We start from the raw sequence: 16,860 nt of genomic DNA, 5'->3' as shown, positions 1-16,860 counted from the left end.
ATTTGCAGATGATACCAAATCATTTAGGGTAATTAAAACAAAAAGGGATTGTGAAGAGCTCCAAAAGGAACTCTCCAAACTGGGAGAATGGGCATCTAAATGGCAAATGTGGTTCAGCGTAAGCAAGTGTAAAGTGATGCACGTTGGGGCAAAAAATCCCAACTTCAAGGATAGCCTGATGGGATCTGAATTAGCAGTGACTGTCCAGGAAAGAGATCTTGGGGTTGTGGTGGACAGCTCAATGAAGATGTCAGCCCAGTGTGTGGCCACTGTAAAAAAGGCAAACTCCATGTTAGGCATAATTAGAAAAGGAATTGAGAATAAAACTGCCAATATCGTACTGCTCCTATACAAATCTATGGTGTGGCCACACTTGGAATACTCTGTACAGTTCTGATCACCACACCTAAAAAAAGATATTGTAGAGTTGGAAAAAGTGTAGAAAAGGGCAACTAAAATGATCAAGGAGCTGGAGCATCTCCCCTAAGAGGGAAGGTTACAACAGCTGGGATTGTTCAGCTTGGAAAAAAGGAGGGTAAGGGGAGACATGATAGAGGTGTACAAAATTATGCATGGTGTGGAGAATGTGGATAGGGAGACATTTCTCTCCCTCTCTCAAAAGACTAGAAGCTGGGGTCATCCTATGAAGCTGATTGGTGGGAGATTCAGGACAGATAAAAGGAAGGACTTCTTCACACAGCGCATAGTTAAACTATGGCACTCGCTACCACAGTATGTAGTGATGGCCACCAATTTAGATGGCTCTAAAAGGGGGGTAGGACAAATTCCTGGAGGAAAAAGCTATCAATGGCTACTAGTCCTGATGGCTATGGACTACCTCCAGTACCAGCGGCAGTGAGCCTATGTACACCAGTTGCTGGGGAACATGGGTGGGAGGGTGTGGTTGCACTCATGCCCTGCTTGTGGGTTCCTGGTCAACAGCTGCTTGGCCACTGTATGAACAGAATGGACTAGAAGGACCCTTGGTCTGATCCAGCATGGCTCTTCTGATGTTCTACATTTTTTCACATTTAGAACAGGGATGTGGAACCATTTTCAGCCCAAGGGCCAAAATGCAATATGGGAAAGGTCCCTGGGCCCACATGCCATTTGTGAGTGGGACCAAAGGCAGAGTGGGCGAGGCCAAATGTGATCATTACCATTTAAAGCCTGCTCAGAAATAAGCAGGCAAGACTTCTGCATGGCTACTTGGGAATAGGCAAGAATGACTCCTTTAGCACAGCCTTGAGTGTGTGGTCCCCCACTCTACACAATGCCTTTCCAACTGAGATCAGACATGCACCTTCATTAATTTGTTTTCAGTTTTTGCAGAAGAATTTTGTTATCAGGCCATCACTTCCTGACTGATGACAAAATTCTAGCCACTGTTTCATTGATGTTTCTGCTTTTATTGTAATTTTTTAAAATTTCGTATTTTAGTTTGTTGTACATCGCTCTGATATCTCTTGATATGGTGCAGTTTATAAATTCAATAACAACAACAACAACAAATTAATATATGTGACTTCACAGATGTCCCATGACAGCTGTTAATCTGTCCTCTTTCTCCCCGCCCTCTTTCTTGCTGCAGTTCAGGAGCGCCTTACGAAACAAATTGCCATGGCCATCACAGAAGCCTTGCAGCCTGCTGGCGTTGCTGTGGTTATTGAAGCGACGTAAGTTTGCACAAGTTTTGCCAAGTTTCCAAAGGGCAAGGGAGTTCCATTGCTTGGCGACAGCCAACACTTGGTTGTGCTGCTGCCCAGGTGGGACAGATGGGAATTGTTCAGCAGGAGATTCTGGTTGAGAGTGAAGAGTATGGGGAGATGTAGTTCACCTTCTATCCCATGAGATATGTTTGATGACACATTAAGAATGTGTCAATGCCATAAGAATTCCTTGCCCAGCATTCTGTCAGCCATATATCCTTGGGAGCCTCCTGGGCAGGGCATGATGGAGATGGGCAGGGTGAGCCCAACCAGACAGGGACACTAAGCAGCAGCTTGGGGTGGTCAGATTCCAGGAGCCAGACCGCCTCCAGGTTTTTGAGGGCCTTTGGGCAGGGCACCCTCAATGGGCCCCCTCCCTATAATATGACCTTATAGAATAATAGGGTTGGAAGGGGCCTACAAGACCGCTCACTGCAGGAATCCAAGTCAGAGCATCCCTGACAGATGGCTGTCCGGCCTTGTCTTGAATGCCACCAGCGTGGGAGAGCCCACCACCTCCCTAGGTACTTGGTTCCACTGTCGTATTGCTCTAACAGTCAGGAAATTTTTCCTGATGTTCAGCTGGAATCCGGCTTCCTGCCACTTGAGCCCATTATTCCATGTCCTGCACTCTGGGGTGATGGGGAAGAGATCCTGGCCTTCCTCTCTGTGACAGCCTTTCACGTGCTTGAAGAGCGCCATCCTATCTCCCCTCAGTCTTCCCTTCTCATCACCGTTGTCACCAGCTGCTTTTGCTCCTCCTCCTCTTCCTCCTCCTCGCTACCACTTGCTTCCTTGACAGGCAGAGAGCCAGTGAGAGGCAGTGGCATCTCCTGCTTCTCCTTCTCACTGCCACCATTGTCGGGGCCAGAGTGAAGAGGCAGGTTGCCATGGTGAAGAAGAGGAGCAGCTCCAGGGGCTCTTGTCCCTGTGCCCCTGGTGGGCTGTGGGCCCTTGGCAGGTGCCTGGCCAGGCTGCCCCTCAATGCCCGGAGCACCTGCCTCCACTGTGTAAATAGCTTGGAATGAGAGCTTCTGCCTGCACTTTTGCACGAGGCACACTGAGGCAGCTTGTTGGCTGGGTGATACCTGAGGGAACAGAGAAGGAGGTAGAGGGCCTTCTCATCTCTGTGGGCTGCATTTGTAAAGGAGTGCGACATTTAAAAATGATAAAATAGTATCCCAGTCAAATCTTGATCACTGAAAGTTTGAACTGAGTGTTTAATTACTTTTTTCTATGCAGAGCTGCATAACAAGGAGTAATAGCGACCTAATTCCTGTTTGCCCATGGCAAATCATAGGTACACTGCCTCTGCACCTTCAGGCTCCATTTTGCTTTCAGGGCTAATATCCACTGATAGACGTACTCCTTCAGTTTTTAAAACAAGCCAAGCTAGTCCTGATTGTCACATCTTGTGATAAGGGGCTATGCAAGTTGCTGCTGTGCTCTTGCAGAGCTGCTGTTCATTGTGCAGGAGAACTTCCTGGTGGATTGAGCCTGAGACCATTGAGCAGTGGAGGCTGGTGGCTCAGATGTCAGTGGGGTGGTGAATTTGCTTCAGGTTTCAGTCTGAACCTTGGAGAGCTCCTTTAGGCTGATATGATGGAAATCCCTGCACATAGAAATCTAGCCTGACAGGGACTCTTCTCCCTGTTGTCTAATTTTTGACAGGCAAGTAATTTTGTTTGTGGAGGAGCACTCAGTTAGCTCAGTTCCCACCTGCAATCTGAAATGATAACAGCCCAGTTACAATTTCACCACCTCAGTAACAACTAAGCCACCATTAAAAGAGATGACGAAAAAATAACTGTGTGTTTTGGAGCAGTGGGAGGGGGAGGGGTTTGATGGCTTGATTTTTTAATTTCATTTTTTTAAGGATTGGTAAAATGTTATACTGAGATGGGGTTGTTACTATGGATTGTGGAGTTAAAACTTCTACTGTGCCTTTGACCCCAAATTCACACTGCTTCTCCAAGTCTAGAGTTCCCCAAGCTGGTGTCCTCCAGATGCGTTTTCATTTATTTATTAAAAAACATTCTTGGCCGCCTTTCTTGTGTTGAACTACAATTCCCAACCAGCATGGGAGTTGTAGTCCAACACATCTGGAAGGCACCAGGTTGAGGAAGGTCACCCTAGTGATGCTTTCCTAGCGATTCTAATTTACAGAGGGGTAGCTGTATTTAGTCGGTTGCAGCAAAATCAACTTCTAAGGTGCCCCTGGACTCTGGGTGGCTTTTGCCTGATGGAGCCTCCCTTCTTCATTTCCTTCCCCACAGGCACATGTGTATGGTGATGCGAGGAGTTCAGAAAATGAACAGTAAAACCGTAACCAGCACGATGCTCGGCGTGTTCCGGGAAGACCCAAAGACACGGGAAGAGTTTTTGACGCTCATCCGCAGCTAAAACTGTGCCATCCTTCAACGGACTCCCCTCTCTGAACTGTCTTGTCTAGCGTTGCTGTTGGTTCTTTTGCTGCTTGTGGCTGTCCCTCTCTCTCTGTTTTAAAGTAACCGTCACTTTATATTCTCTGTTTAGTTGTTACCCAGTCTGTAAAAGGGTCTTTATGGTAAGTCCAACATGTACTTTATTTGTTCAAACAGCACCTCATCATGTCAGAGGTTCCTAATAACTCTGAAAATGTTTTCTCAGTCTGTGTTATGTGGCCGTTTTAAGGCGGATGCTCATGCAGTGTGTGTTTGTATGGGCTGAATAGGATTTTATCAATTGTTGTTCTATGTAAGATCATCCACAGTGCTTTCAAGAAACATTCCCACTGAGTGAGGGAGAGAGAGAGAGAAACCAGTTTGCCCAAATACTCACAAAAATGCCCCTCCCTCTCTCAGGGTGTGGAGAGAAATGTGGGCAAGAAGGGTTGTAGGTACATTTCCATTCTCGATTTCTCAAAGTCACCCCCCCTCCCCTGCCTTCAGGAGGTGCTGCTGGTCCAAGACGAGATGTGCACTCCTTCCTGCACCCCTTTCCCATAAACACTTCCCTCATAATAAAGTGAAGGAAGAGGCAGGGTGCTTCCTGATGAGGCTTTCATCACCTCTGCTTCATTCACAGAATATTACAGGGATTGAGTCAGGTCCAAACAGGGCCAGCCTAAGACATTATGCTGCCTGATGTGATGGACAAAATGGAACCCCCCTCACCAGTCCATGTACAGAAGCTGACTGGACTGGCAGTTGAATATTTCATCAACTCTGGTGATGGGATAGGATAGCATCCTCCACCACTCCAGAGGCAGCAGGCTAGTTTAGGGGGCCCAGGACAAGTTGTCTGGTGTACACAGCTCTGTCCTACAACAGAGGGGAACAGCCAGAGAACTCATGACAAACAGTCAAGAAGTTGCCACTGCTGTCCCCACCAACTGCTGCCTGAGGCAGTTGCCTCACGTTGCCTAATAGTAGGGCCGGTATTGCCTACAAATGTTGTTGTCATCTACTCGTAACACTCCCATGTTTTTCCCACCGCTGCTTCTGTCTTTTTCCTTAATGCAGAAAATTCATAAAGGAAGAAAAGATGGAACAGCTGTACAATGCCTTCTGGTTGCTAACGCTAGTAAGAGCCCTCCATCTGGAAGCACCCTCAGAATACTCTATGGGAGAAAGGAAAATGTCTGAGACTTTCCTTTTCTGGCAGCTTTTCCTTTCCCAATGATGCTAGATTCATAGCTGTGAAGTGTTGTTGTTGTTCAGTCGTTCAGTCGTGTCCGGCTCTTCATGACCCCATGGAGCATAGCACGCCAGGCCTTCCTGTCCTCTGCTCTCTCCCGGAGTGTGCTCAAGTTCATATTCGTTGCATCGGTGATGCTATCTAGCCATCTCATCCTCTGCCGTCCCCTTCTCCTTTTGCCTTCAATCTTTCCCAGCATCAGGGTCTTTTCCAGGGAGTTTTCTCTTCACATAAGATGGCCAAAATATTTGGGCTTCAGTTTCAGTATCTGTCCTTCCAATGAGCAGTCAGGGTTGATTTGCTTTAGGATGGACTGATTTGACCTCCTTGCAGTCCAGGGGACTCGTAAGAGTCTTCTCCAGCACCACAGTTCGAAAGCATCAATTCTTCGGCGCTCAGCCATCCTTATAGTCCAGCTCTCACAGCCATACATTACTACTGGGAAAACCATAGCTTTGATTATACGGACCTTTGTCGGCAAGGTGATGTCTCTGCTTCTTACTATGCTGTTTAGGTTTGCCATAGCTTTCCTCCCAAGGAGCAAGCATCTTTTAATTTCATGGCTACAGTCACCATCTGCGGTGATCTTGGAATTCAAGAAAATAAAATCTGTCACTGCTTCCATTTCTTCCCCTTCTATATGCCAGGAAGTGATAGGGCCAGATGCCATGATCTTAGTTTTTTTAATGTTGAGTTTCAAAGCAGCTTTTGCACTCTCCACTTTCACCCTCAACAAGAGGCTCTTTAGATCCTCTTCGCTTTCTGCCATTAGGGTGGTATCGTCTGCGTATCTGATGTTGTTGATAATTCTCCCAGGAATCTTAATTCCGACCTGTGATTCATCCAACCTAGCGTTTCTCATGATGTACTCTGCATATAAGTTAAATAAGCAGGGCGACAATATGCAGCCTTGTCGTACTCGTTTCCCAATTTTGAACCAATTGGTTGTTCCATGTCTGGTTCTTACTGTTGCTTCTTGACCCTCGTACAGGTTTCTCAGGAGACAGGTAAGGTGGTCTGGTACTCCCATCTCTTTACGAATTTGCCAGAGTTTGTTGTGATCCACACAATCAAGCTGTGAAGTGTAGTCATCCATAAAAGAGTTTTTGAGCCACCCCTTCCCCCTAAAAGTTAGGTGCAGGTTATCATTATGTGCTCCTTGCTGCTGAGAGATGAAAAGTTCTCACGGCAGAGTACCATAATACAGATTCCTTTTGGTGTGAAAGCACTGGAGACTTGGTAATATTTGCTTTATTTACAAATGTACAAGTAGAGCCTATTGGAAGCAAATGGACACTCCTTCAACTGGCAGCAAATCCCAATTGAGAAACTTCTACTCAGCTACATGCCAAAGTGAAGGAGAGGAAGAGAACTTTTGTAAAATCCAGGCCTCTGCTTCTCCTTTCATACCTGGATAAAAGATAATGCAAACACTTTGTTTCCCTAGCAAACCTTGCATCTGTTCTCCCTCCTGAGGGGCTTGGCAAAGCCATCCAGATCACAAAGCTGACAGACTCCCCAGCTCATATTGGGTTCTAGTTGGTTTTGTGAAGAGCTGAAGTTCTGTGATTGAAACTCAGCTTTACCTGTAGAAGGCAGCTTCAAAGTAAGCCACGTTCTCTACTGCTGAAGCAGAATTCCATAACCTGACACAGTTTGCAGAATTGATTCTGCTGGCCATGGAAAGGAGCTATGCCAGGGCTCTGCTTAGCCTCCTCTTCAGCTTCTGAGATGCCACCAGCCATTGCCCCGCTTTCAAGCCTTTCTTTGCTGTCTTAGCTGAGATTCTCATGCAGCTGATTTCTGCAAGCAGCTACCATGCTGGGCCTTTCCACACACTACTGGCAGCAAACCCAGGTTTGCGACGGGGAGCTCCAGCCAGTCCTGGCTCTCTGAAGAGTTCACTTGTATGAGGTCGTCTCATTCAGGCATTTCATTTTTAGGTGTCTACATTTTTTTGTTTAACCCTAAATGGTGGTATTTCCTCCATTCAGCATAGAGTCATCAAGTGATGAGATACTGTGTGGTGTCCATGTGTATGTATGTGTGTCTGTCCATCTAGAATGCTAGTTTCTGCAGCTAGACATGTTTTTGTGGACGCCAAAGTAGGTCATGCTTCCCCCACACACACACGCACACTTTCCTCTTGTGTAATTGGAATGTCCTTGTGAGACGCAGCTCACTGTAGCTGATTGAAATTGTTGCACTCTGAGCAGAAAACACATTAAGGGAAGTTTTATAACCTCTTTAATTAGAGAAAGATGGCGCACTAATCGGAACCAACTGTTGAGCAGAATGGTGTGCTCCAAGACAGTGTCTGACACCCATTTTCACAATACATGGTCAAATACATCATGTACCAGGGCCTGGACAGCTCAAGTCATTAAAGCATCAGGCCTTTGTGTATGGAACCCCTACCCAGGTCCTATTCGGAGGCAGTTGTTGGGGAGATGACCCTTGCCTTCAAACTCTGCCTGTTGGCTTCCTAGGAGCATGTTTTGGGCCACAGTGGGAATTGGGACACCAGCCCCTTCCAACTATGGTTGTATGACTAGATGGATGTTTTGGTCTGATCCAGCATGGCTCAGCTTAAAGTTCTTCTGTATCACTCACAGGACTTAACACAGCCTTGCTGGCTGAGGACTGCAGGAGCTGTAGTCCAATACATCCAGAGCACATCAGGCTGGGGATTGCTGACTTAACAGCCTTGCAGATTTGCATATATTAATGAGCTTTATTTGTCCACTGCATCTGTATCTTGCCCTTCTTCCACAGAGCTCTGGGGAGAGCATTTTTGGGACCATTTTATCCCCTGGGAGGTAGGCTTAGGCTAACTTGACCAAGGCTACCCAGTCCACTTCATGGCCAAGTGGGATTTGAACTCAAGTCTCCCTGGTTCAAGTTCAACAATCTTCCCCCTGACTCTTTTCACAGATTGGACTCTGGTGTTTCAAAGCCTTAAAGGACTTCACCTTAAATTTGGGGAGGTGAAATATGTATTTATTAGCAGAGAGAAGAAGAGAAAGCAAGGGGACAACCATGATTTTACCCAGCTTTTCAGTTTTTCTGAAAGTGAAACTGCTATCCCCTGCCTTGCTCAGGGGCAGAGCCAGGAGCTGAGAGCTTATGCTTCTTATTCAGGACAGTCACGGTATTGTCAGCTATGTGTTCCGCCATGCAGTAATTCAGACATACCTCTTTACTGGTACTTGGATGCAACCTCCTGGCAACTTCTCATGTGCAATTGCCATAAAAGTGAATGAGAGAGGCACAAATGTTCAGGGGGCGGGGGGAATCTTATGCAACTCACATTCATTTCCATGGAACTTGAGCAAAGAGAAGTTTCAAGTGGCTTGTACCCTTTGTGGCCTTAAAACTTGTCGGGATACTTTGTATGGCTAATATTATTTATGATTTTTCTTGGTGAACACTGTGTAACTTGCCACTTAATGCCCTTTACTTTGCCCTGTGTGTGTGTGTGTGTCTGTATATATGTAAACCATACACAGCCTGTCTAGTAATCTCCCCATGTCAAAATCTGTTCCATTTAAAGTATTAAAATACAATATTGGTCATTTTTGAAGACTCTCTTCTCTGATTTGTTGAGTTCAGTGCTGGCAATTGGCCGCTTAATGTGTTGCAGCCCAGAGGTTAAAACTATTTGAGAACTGCATGTATACCTGCGACCTATTGCTGTGGCGGAGCGATGCTGCTGTCAAATGCACCCTGTTGTGAAATAAGCTGGAGAGACTTGATGAATACACCAGGAGGTGACCTAATCTTTATGCCCATATCTATTATTTTGTAGCAGCCTTCCTCAACCTGATGCCTTCCAGATTTGTTGGACTACAACTCCCACAATATGGCTGAAGATTATGGGAGTTGTATTTGAAGGCTGTTTTGCAGGATAGCCCAAAGGCTTCTCTGTACCTATTTCTTGGGCAGGCAGAAACAGGTGCCACAGAGGATGTATTTTGTCTTTCAAAATGCAATTTCTGAACTTTTTCTAATCCATTTGGTTCTTCTTTTTCTTGTGTTGTGTGTGTATGTGTGCGCGTGTGCACGCGCATGAGAGAGAGAGAGAGAATCTTTTCTCAAAACCAGAACACCATCTTTTTAATTTTATTTGAAATAAAGAAATCCTCCAGGGGGAAAAATGCCTCATTTTGTTCATCCAGGAAGAAGGCTGACAAAAAAGCAGCAAAATATGGAGGTTTAAACATAAAAGGCAGTGTCAATATTAGGTTGCTCAAATAGTGCTGCTTGGCCTAGCTGAGTTATCTAATACTCTTGGAATTACTCCTTTCTCCTTCTTTGTTCAGCTTTGTGTAATCCATAGGCTAACTTAAATGCTGACCTTTTAATTCCTGGAAGAGCCTGTATTTTGTAGCAGGTGAATCAAGGTTGGGTAGCTGTTTTATCAGCAGAGGAAAAGGAAAACTTGATTTTTTTTTTCCATTTCTGTATCCTGCCCTTTCTCCATGGAGTTCATGATTTCCCATGTGGGTTCTAGTGCTTACCTTACTTACTCAGTGGCCAAGCAGCGTGTGTGTGTGTCCTGTTTTTCATTGCGCAATCATCTCTCCTGCAGCCTGTAGCCTCCTTGTCTTCCCACACTTCAGTTAAAGCCCAGCGGGAAGACATCATGAAGTAATTCCTCCCAGAGGACTTTTCCAGATCAGGAAATGGCTACTGGGCTTGATGGCTATGTGCTCCCTCCAGTACCAGAGGCAGTGAGCCTATGTGCACCAGTTGCTGGGGAACACGGGTGGGAGGGTGCTGTTGTGCTCATGATGTTTGTGGGTTCCCGGTCAACAGCTGGTTGGCCACTGTGTGACCAGAATGCTGGACTAGATGGACCCTTGGTCTGATCCAGCAGGGCTCCTCTGATGTTCGTATGTTCACCACTCTGGAATGTGTTTCAATGTGGAGCGGCATATAGAGGTTGTAAATAAATAAATAACAAACAAGTAGGACAACTGTATAAAACATCAGATGCCCTTTTACACACCAGTGGAATAGAGTCCCCACCAGTGCTACTGCACAGGGGCGCTAGACAGAGCTGTTGTCTTTCTCCTAGTCATTCCTAAAGATGTCAGCCAACTAACAATATGGAACTACAATCTGATAATTAAAGGCATTAATCAAGAACTACATAAGTGGGAAAAATTAAACCTGCCTTTATTGGGTAGGATATGGTCTTTTAAAATGATGCCGAAATCATTGTCCTTATTCTAAGCAATTCCTGTTCCGCCCTCAGAGGCGAAGTTAAAAGGTGGCAAAAGATGGCGGAGCATTTCATTAACAATGGCAAACGGACCAGGATACGTAAGGGCGCGATGCACAGGCATCTGAAGCAAGGTGGGTGGTCGATACCCAGTCTTAAATTGTACCTAGTGGCCTTTCAGATTTGCCATCTTATCCCCACCATTCGTAGGGACGAGGCAGTTCCATGGGTAATAATGGAAACCCCTTGGGACATCCCCCACATGAGGTGCTGAAGTAAAATTGTAGCTCAGGTAAGAAATCTCTTTTTTGCAGCCACGCTGCAACTATGGAGGCCAGGGGCTAAGGTCCCTGCCCCCCCCCCATGTCACCATTACATCCCTTAGTAGATCATCCAGCGTTCGGGGGCCTGCACAAACACTCCCAATATCGGCCACAGTTTATACTGTTAATGGGACTTGTTTCCGGGGGGGGGGGGTGATTACTATGGCAACCATAGAACGGACTTTCTCGGGAGAAGATTTGAAGCAGATGCAAAAGACCCAGGGTGGCTCTTTTGCAAAAAGGCTGGATACTAAAACGGGGTCCCTAAGGCTGTTAAGCATTTTGTGATATCGTTGCGTGGGCTGTATTGCTGCTTTGGAGGGAGTGGTATTGTCTCTCTATGGATGGCTATTGCAGGATAGTTATGGAAGCTCACATGGTTTGACAATCCAATGGGAAATGGACTTTGATATGCAGCTGTTAGTGGATCAGTGCAAACAGCTTTGGATACCCCACCCACCCCTCTCAAAACCATTCTGGCACAAATCAGAGACGCATCTTTAAAAACGGTGCATAGATGGCCTTTTAGCCCTATCAAATTGTCCCAAATTAACCTGGGGTTGTCTCCACTATGCTGGAGGGGCTGTGGGTGCTGAGGAATTCTAATACATATGCAGCTGGGGTGTTCAGCGGTTCTTGAATATTGATGGGCGATACTTCATATTTTGGGCAAAAACCCCAAATCAGACAGTCAGCATCAGTGGTAGGAATGAACATCTGATGTACAAGGACTTGTTAAGACTTTTATTGGCAGCTGTTCATTTGGAAGTGGTGGCCCATTGGAAGATGGGCGAGGGCTTCTCAGAACAGCCATGGTTGGACAGAGTGTGGGGAAAAGTGACTGATTATTGAATGCATCAGCAGAAAAGCAGGGAGGTGGAGCTCACTGAACAGTCAGCATAAATTCTGGAAGGATGGGTTATGACATGAATCTGAACTTGTATTATCTATGCCTTAAGTGAAAGTAGACGAGCTAAGCTGTTCCTGTTATAAAGTTACAATAAATAAAAGCAAAACAATAAAACTGACTATACCATTATGACTATATGTTCACAGTGACTTTTAATTCTTGCAGGTTTAAAAAAATCCTAGGAGTATTACTGAAATCCATAACTGCCCTTGTAATTATCTAGTCATGAGAGACGATATTATAGAATTATAAACATCCTAAAAAACATTTTGCATTTTGTGAAATGGGGTGTGGTAGCTGTTGCACTCTGTTGTACTTAAAATCCCAACTACCATAAAGAATAACTGCTTGCAAACCAATTTTTATTAATGATTTTAACACTAGAAATCTGCCTTAAAATGATGATAAAGACATGAAATGATGAGAAACTTTATGTTCTGGTTGTGTTGTTAAATTGTGGTTTTAATGTTTTCATTTTATATTGTTTTATCCTGCGCTTTTTGGTTTTAATTTTTGTGAACTGCCCAGAGAGCTTCAGCTATTGGGCGATATAGAAATGAAATGAAATGAAATGAATGAATGAATGAATAAATAAATAAATAAATAAATAAATTCTCAGTAGTGAATTGTGTATGGTGGCCTGCTGAAGTTACTCAGGCCTGGGTCTGATTAGTGTCTGGATGGGAGTCCAACGAAGAACACCATAGAATCTATGGCAGGGGTGGGAAACCTCTTTCAGCTCAAGGGCCCAATTCAGTTTCAGGGAAGCTCTCAGGGGCTGCATTACAGGGTGGGTGGAGCCAGTGGCAAAAAGGGTGGGGCCAAAGCCACCACAAATCCCAGCCTATTTTAGAGCATCTCTTCTTGTTGTTGTTGTTCAGTCGTGTCCGACTCTTCGTGACCCCATGGACCAGAGCACGCCAGGCCTTCCTGTCCTGCGCTCTCTCCCTAAGAGTGCTCAAGTTCATGTTCATTGCATCGGTGATGCTATCTAGCCATCTCATCCTCTGCCGTCCCCTTCTCCTTTTGCCTTCAGTCTTTCCCAGCATCAGGGTCTTTTCCAGAGTCTTTTCTCTTCGCATTAGGTGGCCAAAATATTTGAGCTTGAGCTTCAGTATCTGTCCTTCTAATGAGCACTCAGGGTTGATTTCCTTTAGGATGGACTGATTTGACCTCCTTGCAGTCCAGGGGACTCGTAAGAGTCTTCTCCAGCACCACAGTTCGAAAGCATCAATTCTTTGGCGCTCAGTCTTCCTTATAGTCCAGCTCTCACAGCCATACGTTACTACTGGGAAAACCATAGCTTTGATTAGACGGACATTTGTTGGCAAGGTGATGTCTCTGCTTCTTACTATGCTGCCTAGGTTTGCCATAGCTTTCCTCCCCAGGAGCAAGCGTCTTTTAATTTCATGGCTACAGTCACCGTCTGCGGTGATCTTGGAGCCCAAGAAAGTAAAATCGGTCACTGCTTCCATTTCTTCCCCTTCTACATGCCAGGAAGTGATAGGGCCAGATGCCATGATCTTCGTTTTTTTAATGTTGAGTTTCAAACCAGCTTTTGCACTCTCCTCTTTCACCCTCAACAAGAGGCTCTTTAGATCCTCTTCGCGTTCTGCCATTAGGGTGGTATCATCTGCATATCGGAGGTTGTTGATAATTCTCCTGGCAATCTTAATTCTGACCTCTGATTCATCCAACCCGGCATTTCTCATGATGTACTCTGCATATGAATTAAATAAGCAGGGTGACAATATGCAGCCTTGTCGCACTCCTTTCCCAATTTTGAACCAATCGGTTGTTCCATGTCCGGTTCTTACTGTTGCTTCTTGACCCTCGTACAGGTTTCTCAGGAGACAGGTAAGGTGGTCTGGTACTCCCATCACTTTCAGAATTTGCCAGAGTTTGTTGTGATCCACACAATCAAAGGCTTTAGCATAGTCAATGAAGCAAAAATAGACGTTTTTCTGGAATTCTCTTGCTTTCTCCATGATCCAGCGAATGTTGGCGATTTGATCCCTAGTTCCTCTGCCTCTTCGAAACCCAGCTTGTACTTCCGGTAGTTCTCGGTTCGCATACTGCTGAAGCCTAGCTTGTAGGATTTTGAGCATCACCTTGCTGGCATGTGAAATGAGCGCAATTGTGCGGTAGTTTGAGCACTCTTTGGCGTTGCCCTTCTTTGGAATTGGAATGTAAACTGACCTTTTCCAGTCTTGTGGCCACTGTTGAGTGTTCCAAATTTGTTGGCATATTGAATCCAGCACTTTAACAGCATCATCTTTTAGGATTTTAAATAGCTCAGCTGGAAGACTGTCATCTCCGCTAGCTTTGTTGTTACTAATGCTTCCTAAGGCCCACTTGACTTCACTCTCGAGGATGTCCGGCTCAAGTTCAGTGACCGCACTATCATGGCTATCAAGGACATTAAGATCTTTCCTGTATAGTTCTTCTGTGTATTCTTTCCACCTCTTCTTAATCTCATCTGCTTCTGTTAGGTCCCTGCCTTCTTTGTCCTTTATCATGCCCGTCTTTGCACAAAACGTTCCCTTGAGATCTCCAATTTTCTTGAAGAGATCTCTAGTCTTTCCCATTCTGTTGTTTTCCTCGATTTCTTTGCATTGTTCATTTAAGAAGGCCTTCTTGTCTCTCCTTGCTAATCTCTGGAACTCTGCATTCAGTTGGATATATCTTCCCCTTTCTCCCTTGCTTTTCGCTCCCCTTCTTTCGTCAGCTACTTGTAAAGCCTCATCAGACAGCCACTTGGCTTTCTTGCATTTCTTTTTCTTTGGGATGGATTTCGTTGCTGCCTCCTGAACAATGTTACAGACCTCTGTCCATAGTTCCTCAGGCACTCTGTCTATCAGGTCTAATCCCTGAAATCTATTCCTCACCTCCACTGTATATTCATAAGGGATATGATTTAGGCCATACCTGAATGGTTTAGTGGTTTTCCCTACTTTCTTCAATTTAAGCTGAAATTTTGCAACGAGAAGCTCATGATCTGAGCCACAGTCAGCTCCAGGTCTTGTTTTTACTGACTGTATGGACCTTCTCCATCTTTGGCTGGAAAGGATATAATCAATCTGATTTCGATATTGACCATCTGGTGATGTCGATGTGTAGAGTCGTCTCTTGTGCTGTTGGAAAAGAGTGTTTGCTATGATCAGCGTGTTCTCTTGGCAAAACTCTATTAGCTTTTGTCCTGCTTCATTTTGTACACCAAGGCCATACCTGCCTGTTATCCCGGTGATTTCTTGACTTCCTACTTTGGCATTCCAATCCCCTATGATGAAGAGGACATCTTTTTTTGGTGTTAGTTCTAGAAGGTGTGGTAGGTCTTCATAGAACCGATCAACCTCATCTTCTTCGGCATCAGTGGTTGGGGCATAGACTTGAATTACTGTGATGTTGAATGGTTTGCCTTGGATTCGTACTGAGATCATTCTATCATTTCTAAGATTGTACCCCAGCACGGTGGCTTAGTGGTTAAGACGCTGAACTGCAGACTGGAAGGTCGGCAGGACAGCAGTTCGAGACCCGAGTGCTGCGTGACGGAGTGAGCTCCCGTCTTCAGTCCCAGCTTCTGCCAACCTAGCAGTTCGAAAGCAAGAAATTGCAAGTAGATAAATAGGTACCGCCTCGGCGGGAAAGGTAGCAGCGTTCCGTGCACCTCGGTGTTCAGTCATGCCGGCCACATGACCACAGAAGCGTCTTCGGACAGCGCTGGCTCTTCGGCTTAGAAACGGGGATGAGCACCGCACCCTAGAGTCGGACACGACTGGTTGGGGACACCTTTACCTTTACTGCTTTTCCCACCCTTTTGTTGACTATGAGTGCTACTCCATTTCTTCTAAGTGATTCTTGCCCACAGTAGTAGATATGATGGTCACCTGAATTAAATTCGCCCATGCCTGTCCATTTTAGTTCGTTGATTCCCAAGATGTCGATGTTCAATCTTGCCGTCTCATGTTTGACCACCTCCAGCTTACCTTGATTCATTGATCTGACATTCCAGGTTCCTAAACAATATTGTTCTTTACAGCATCGGATTTTCTTTTCACCACCAGACACATCCACAGCTGAGTGTCCTTTCGGCTTGGCCCAGCCGCTTCACTCTTTCTGGCGCTACTTGGAAATACCCTCTGCTCTTCCCCAGTGGTATATTGGACACCTTCCGACCTGAGGGGCTCATCTTCCGGCGTCATCTCTTTTAGCCTTGTGATACGTTCCATGGGGTTTTCATGGCAAGAATACTGGAGTGGGTTGCCATTTCCTTCTCCGGCGGACCACATTTTGTCAGAACTCTCTGCCGTGACCTGTCTGTCTTGGGTGGCCCTGCAGGGCATAGCCTATGGCTTCACTGAGTTACGCAAGCCCCTTTGCCACAACGAGGCAGTGATCCATGAAGGGGGGCAGTGGCAGTGCAAAACCCCAAAAATCTGTAGGAAAAAAGAAAGGCCACCTCATGCCAATGATGAGTCCTACCTGTGAGAAACTGTTGGAGAATTTCTCCTCCCCCCTGGAAAAATTAGGTGAAATTGTTCCCCCAATTTCTCTGCCCGCACATTTGCGCACAGCTCTAGTTAATATCTAAAGAGAGGTACTGCCTCTTTCATCTCCTTTTGATAAGGAAGCTCCTTGGGGTAGTTTCCTAGTGAAGGAAAAGCTTCTGCACATGTACAGAGTATGCTGTTATTGCTTTATGTATTTTGGAAATGGGGGTCTGGGGCCAAGAGTACTTTCTGTGTGTGTGTGTGTGTGTGTGTGTGTGTGTGAGAGAGAGAGAGAGAGAGAGAGAGAGAGATCCCGGCAGCCATTAAGCTTTGGGCCAAAGGGAGAATCTATTCTGATTAGAGAATCCCGCTTTCCTTGGGGCAGAATTTGATATAGTTCAGAACACAGTTCAGAAGTTTTTTCTCTTGATACAAAATACAGTCCTGAGGTAATGGTGGGAGGCAGGTGGGCTTTTATCTCTCTCCTTATTTTATGCTACCACTGCCCTGTATGAAGGGGTTA

At 45.5% G+C, this 16,860-nt stretch overlaps 1 protein-coding gene across 1 annotated transcript in view; it reads left to right on the top strand.

Annotated features, from left to right (window-relative positions):
• Positions 1 to 8,967, top strand: part of GCH1 (GTP cyclohydrolase 1) — a 54,630-nt gene extending 45,663 nt beyond the window's left edge. Inside the window, exons 5-6 of the mRNA XM_084835112.1 lie at positions 1,592 to 1,676; positions 3,986 to 8,967. Of these exons, the coding sequence (XP_084691238.1) occupies positions 1,592 to 1,676; positions 3,986 to 4,112 (212 nt within the window). The 3' untranslated portion in view covers positions 4,113 to 8,967. The remainder of the gene's footprint in view (positions 1 to 1,591; positions 1,677 to 3,985) is intronic.
• Positions 8,968 to 16,860: the final 7,893 nt, after the last annotated feature.

The sequence above is a fragment of the Heloderma suspectum genome, chromosome 1 (assembly GCF_057233095.1).
Source record: "Heloderma suspectum isolate Gila_16-S chromosome 1, 16-S_ref, whole genome shotgun sequence".
NCBI classification, from domain to species: domain Eukaryota; kingdom Metazoa; phylum Chordata; class Lepidosauria; order Squamata; family Helodermatidae; genus Heloderma; species Heloderma suspectum.
Note: the sequence above shows the minus strand (reverse complement) of the source record. Positions and strands in the feature narration are given on the sequence as shown.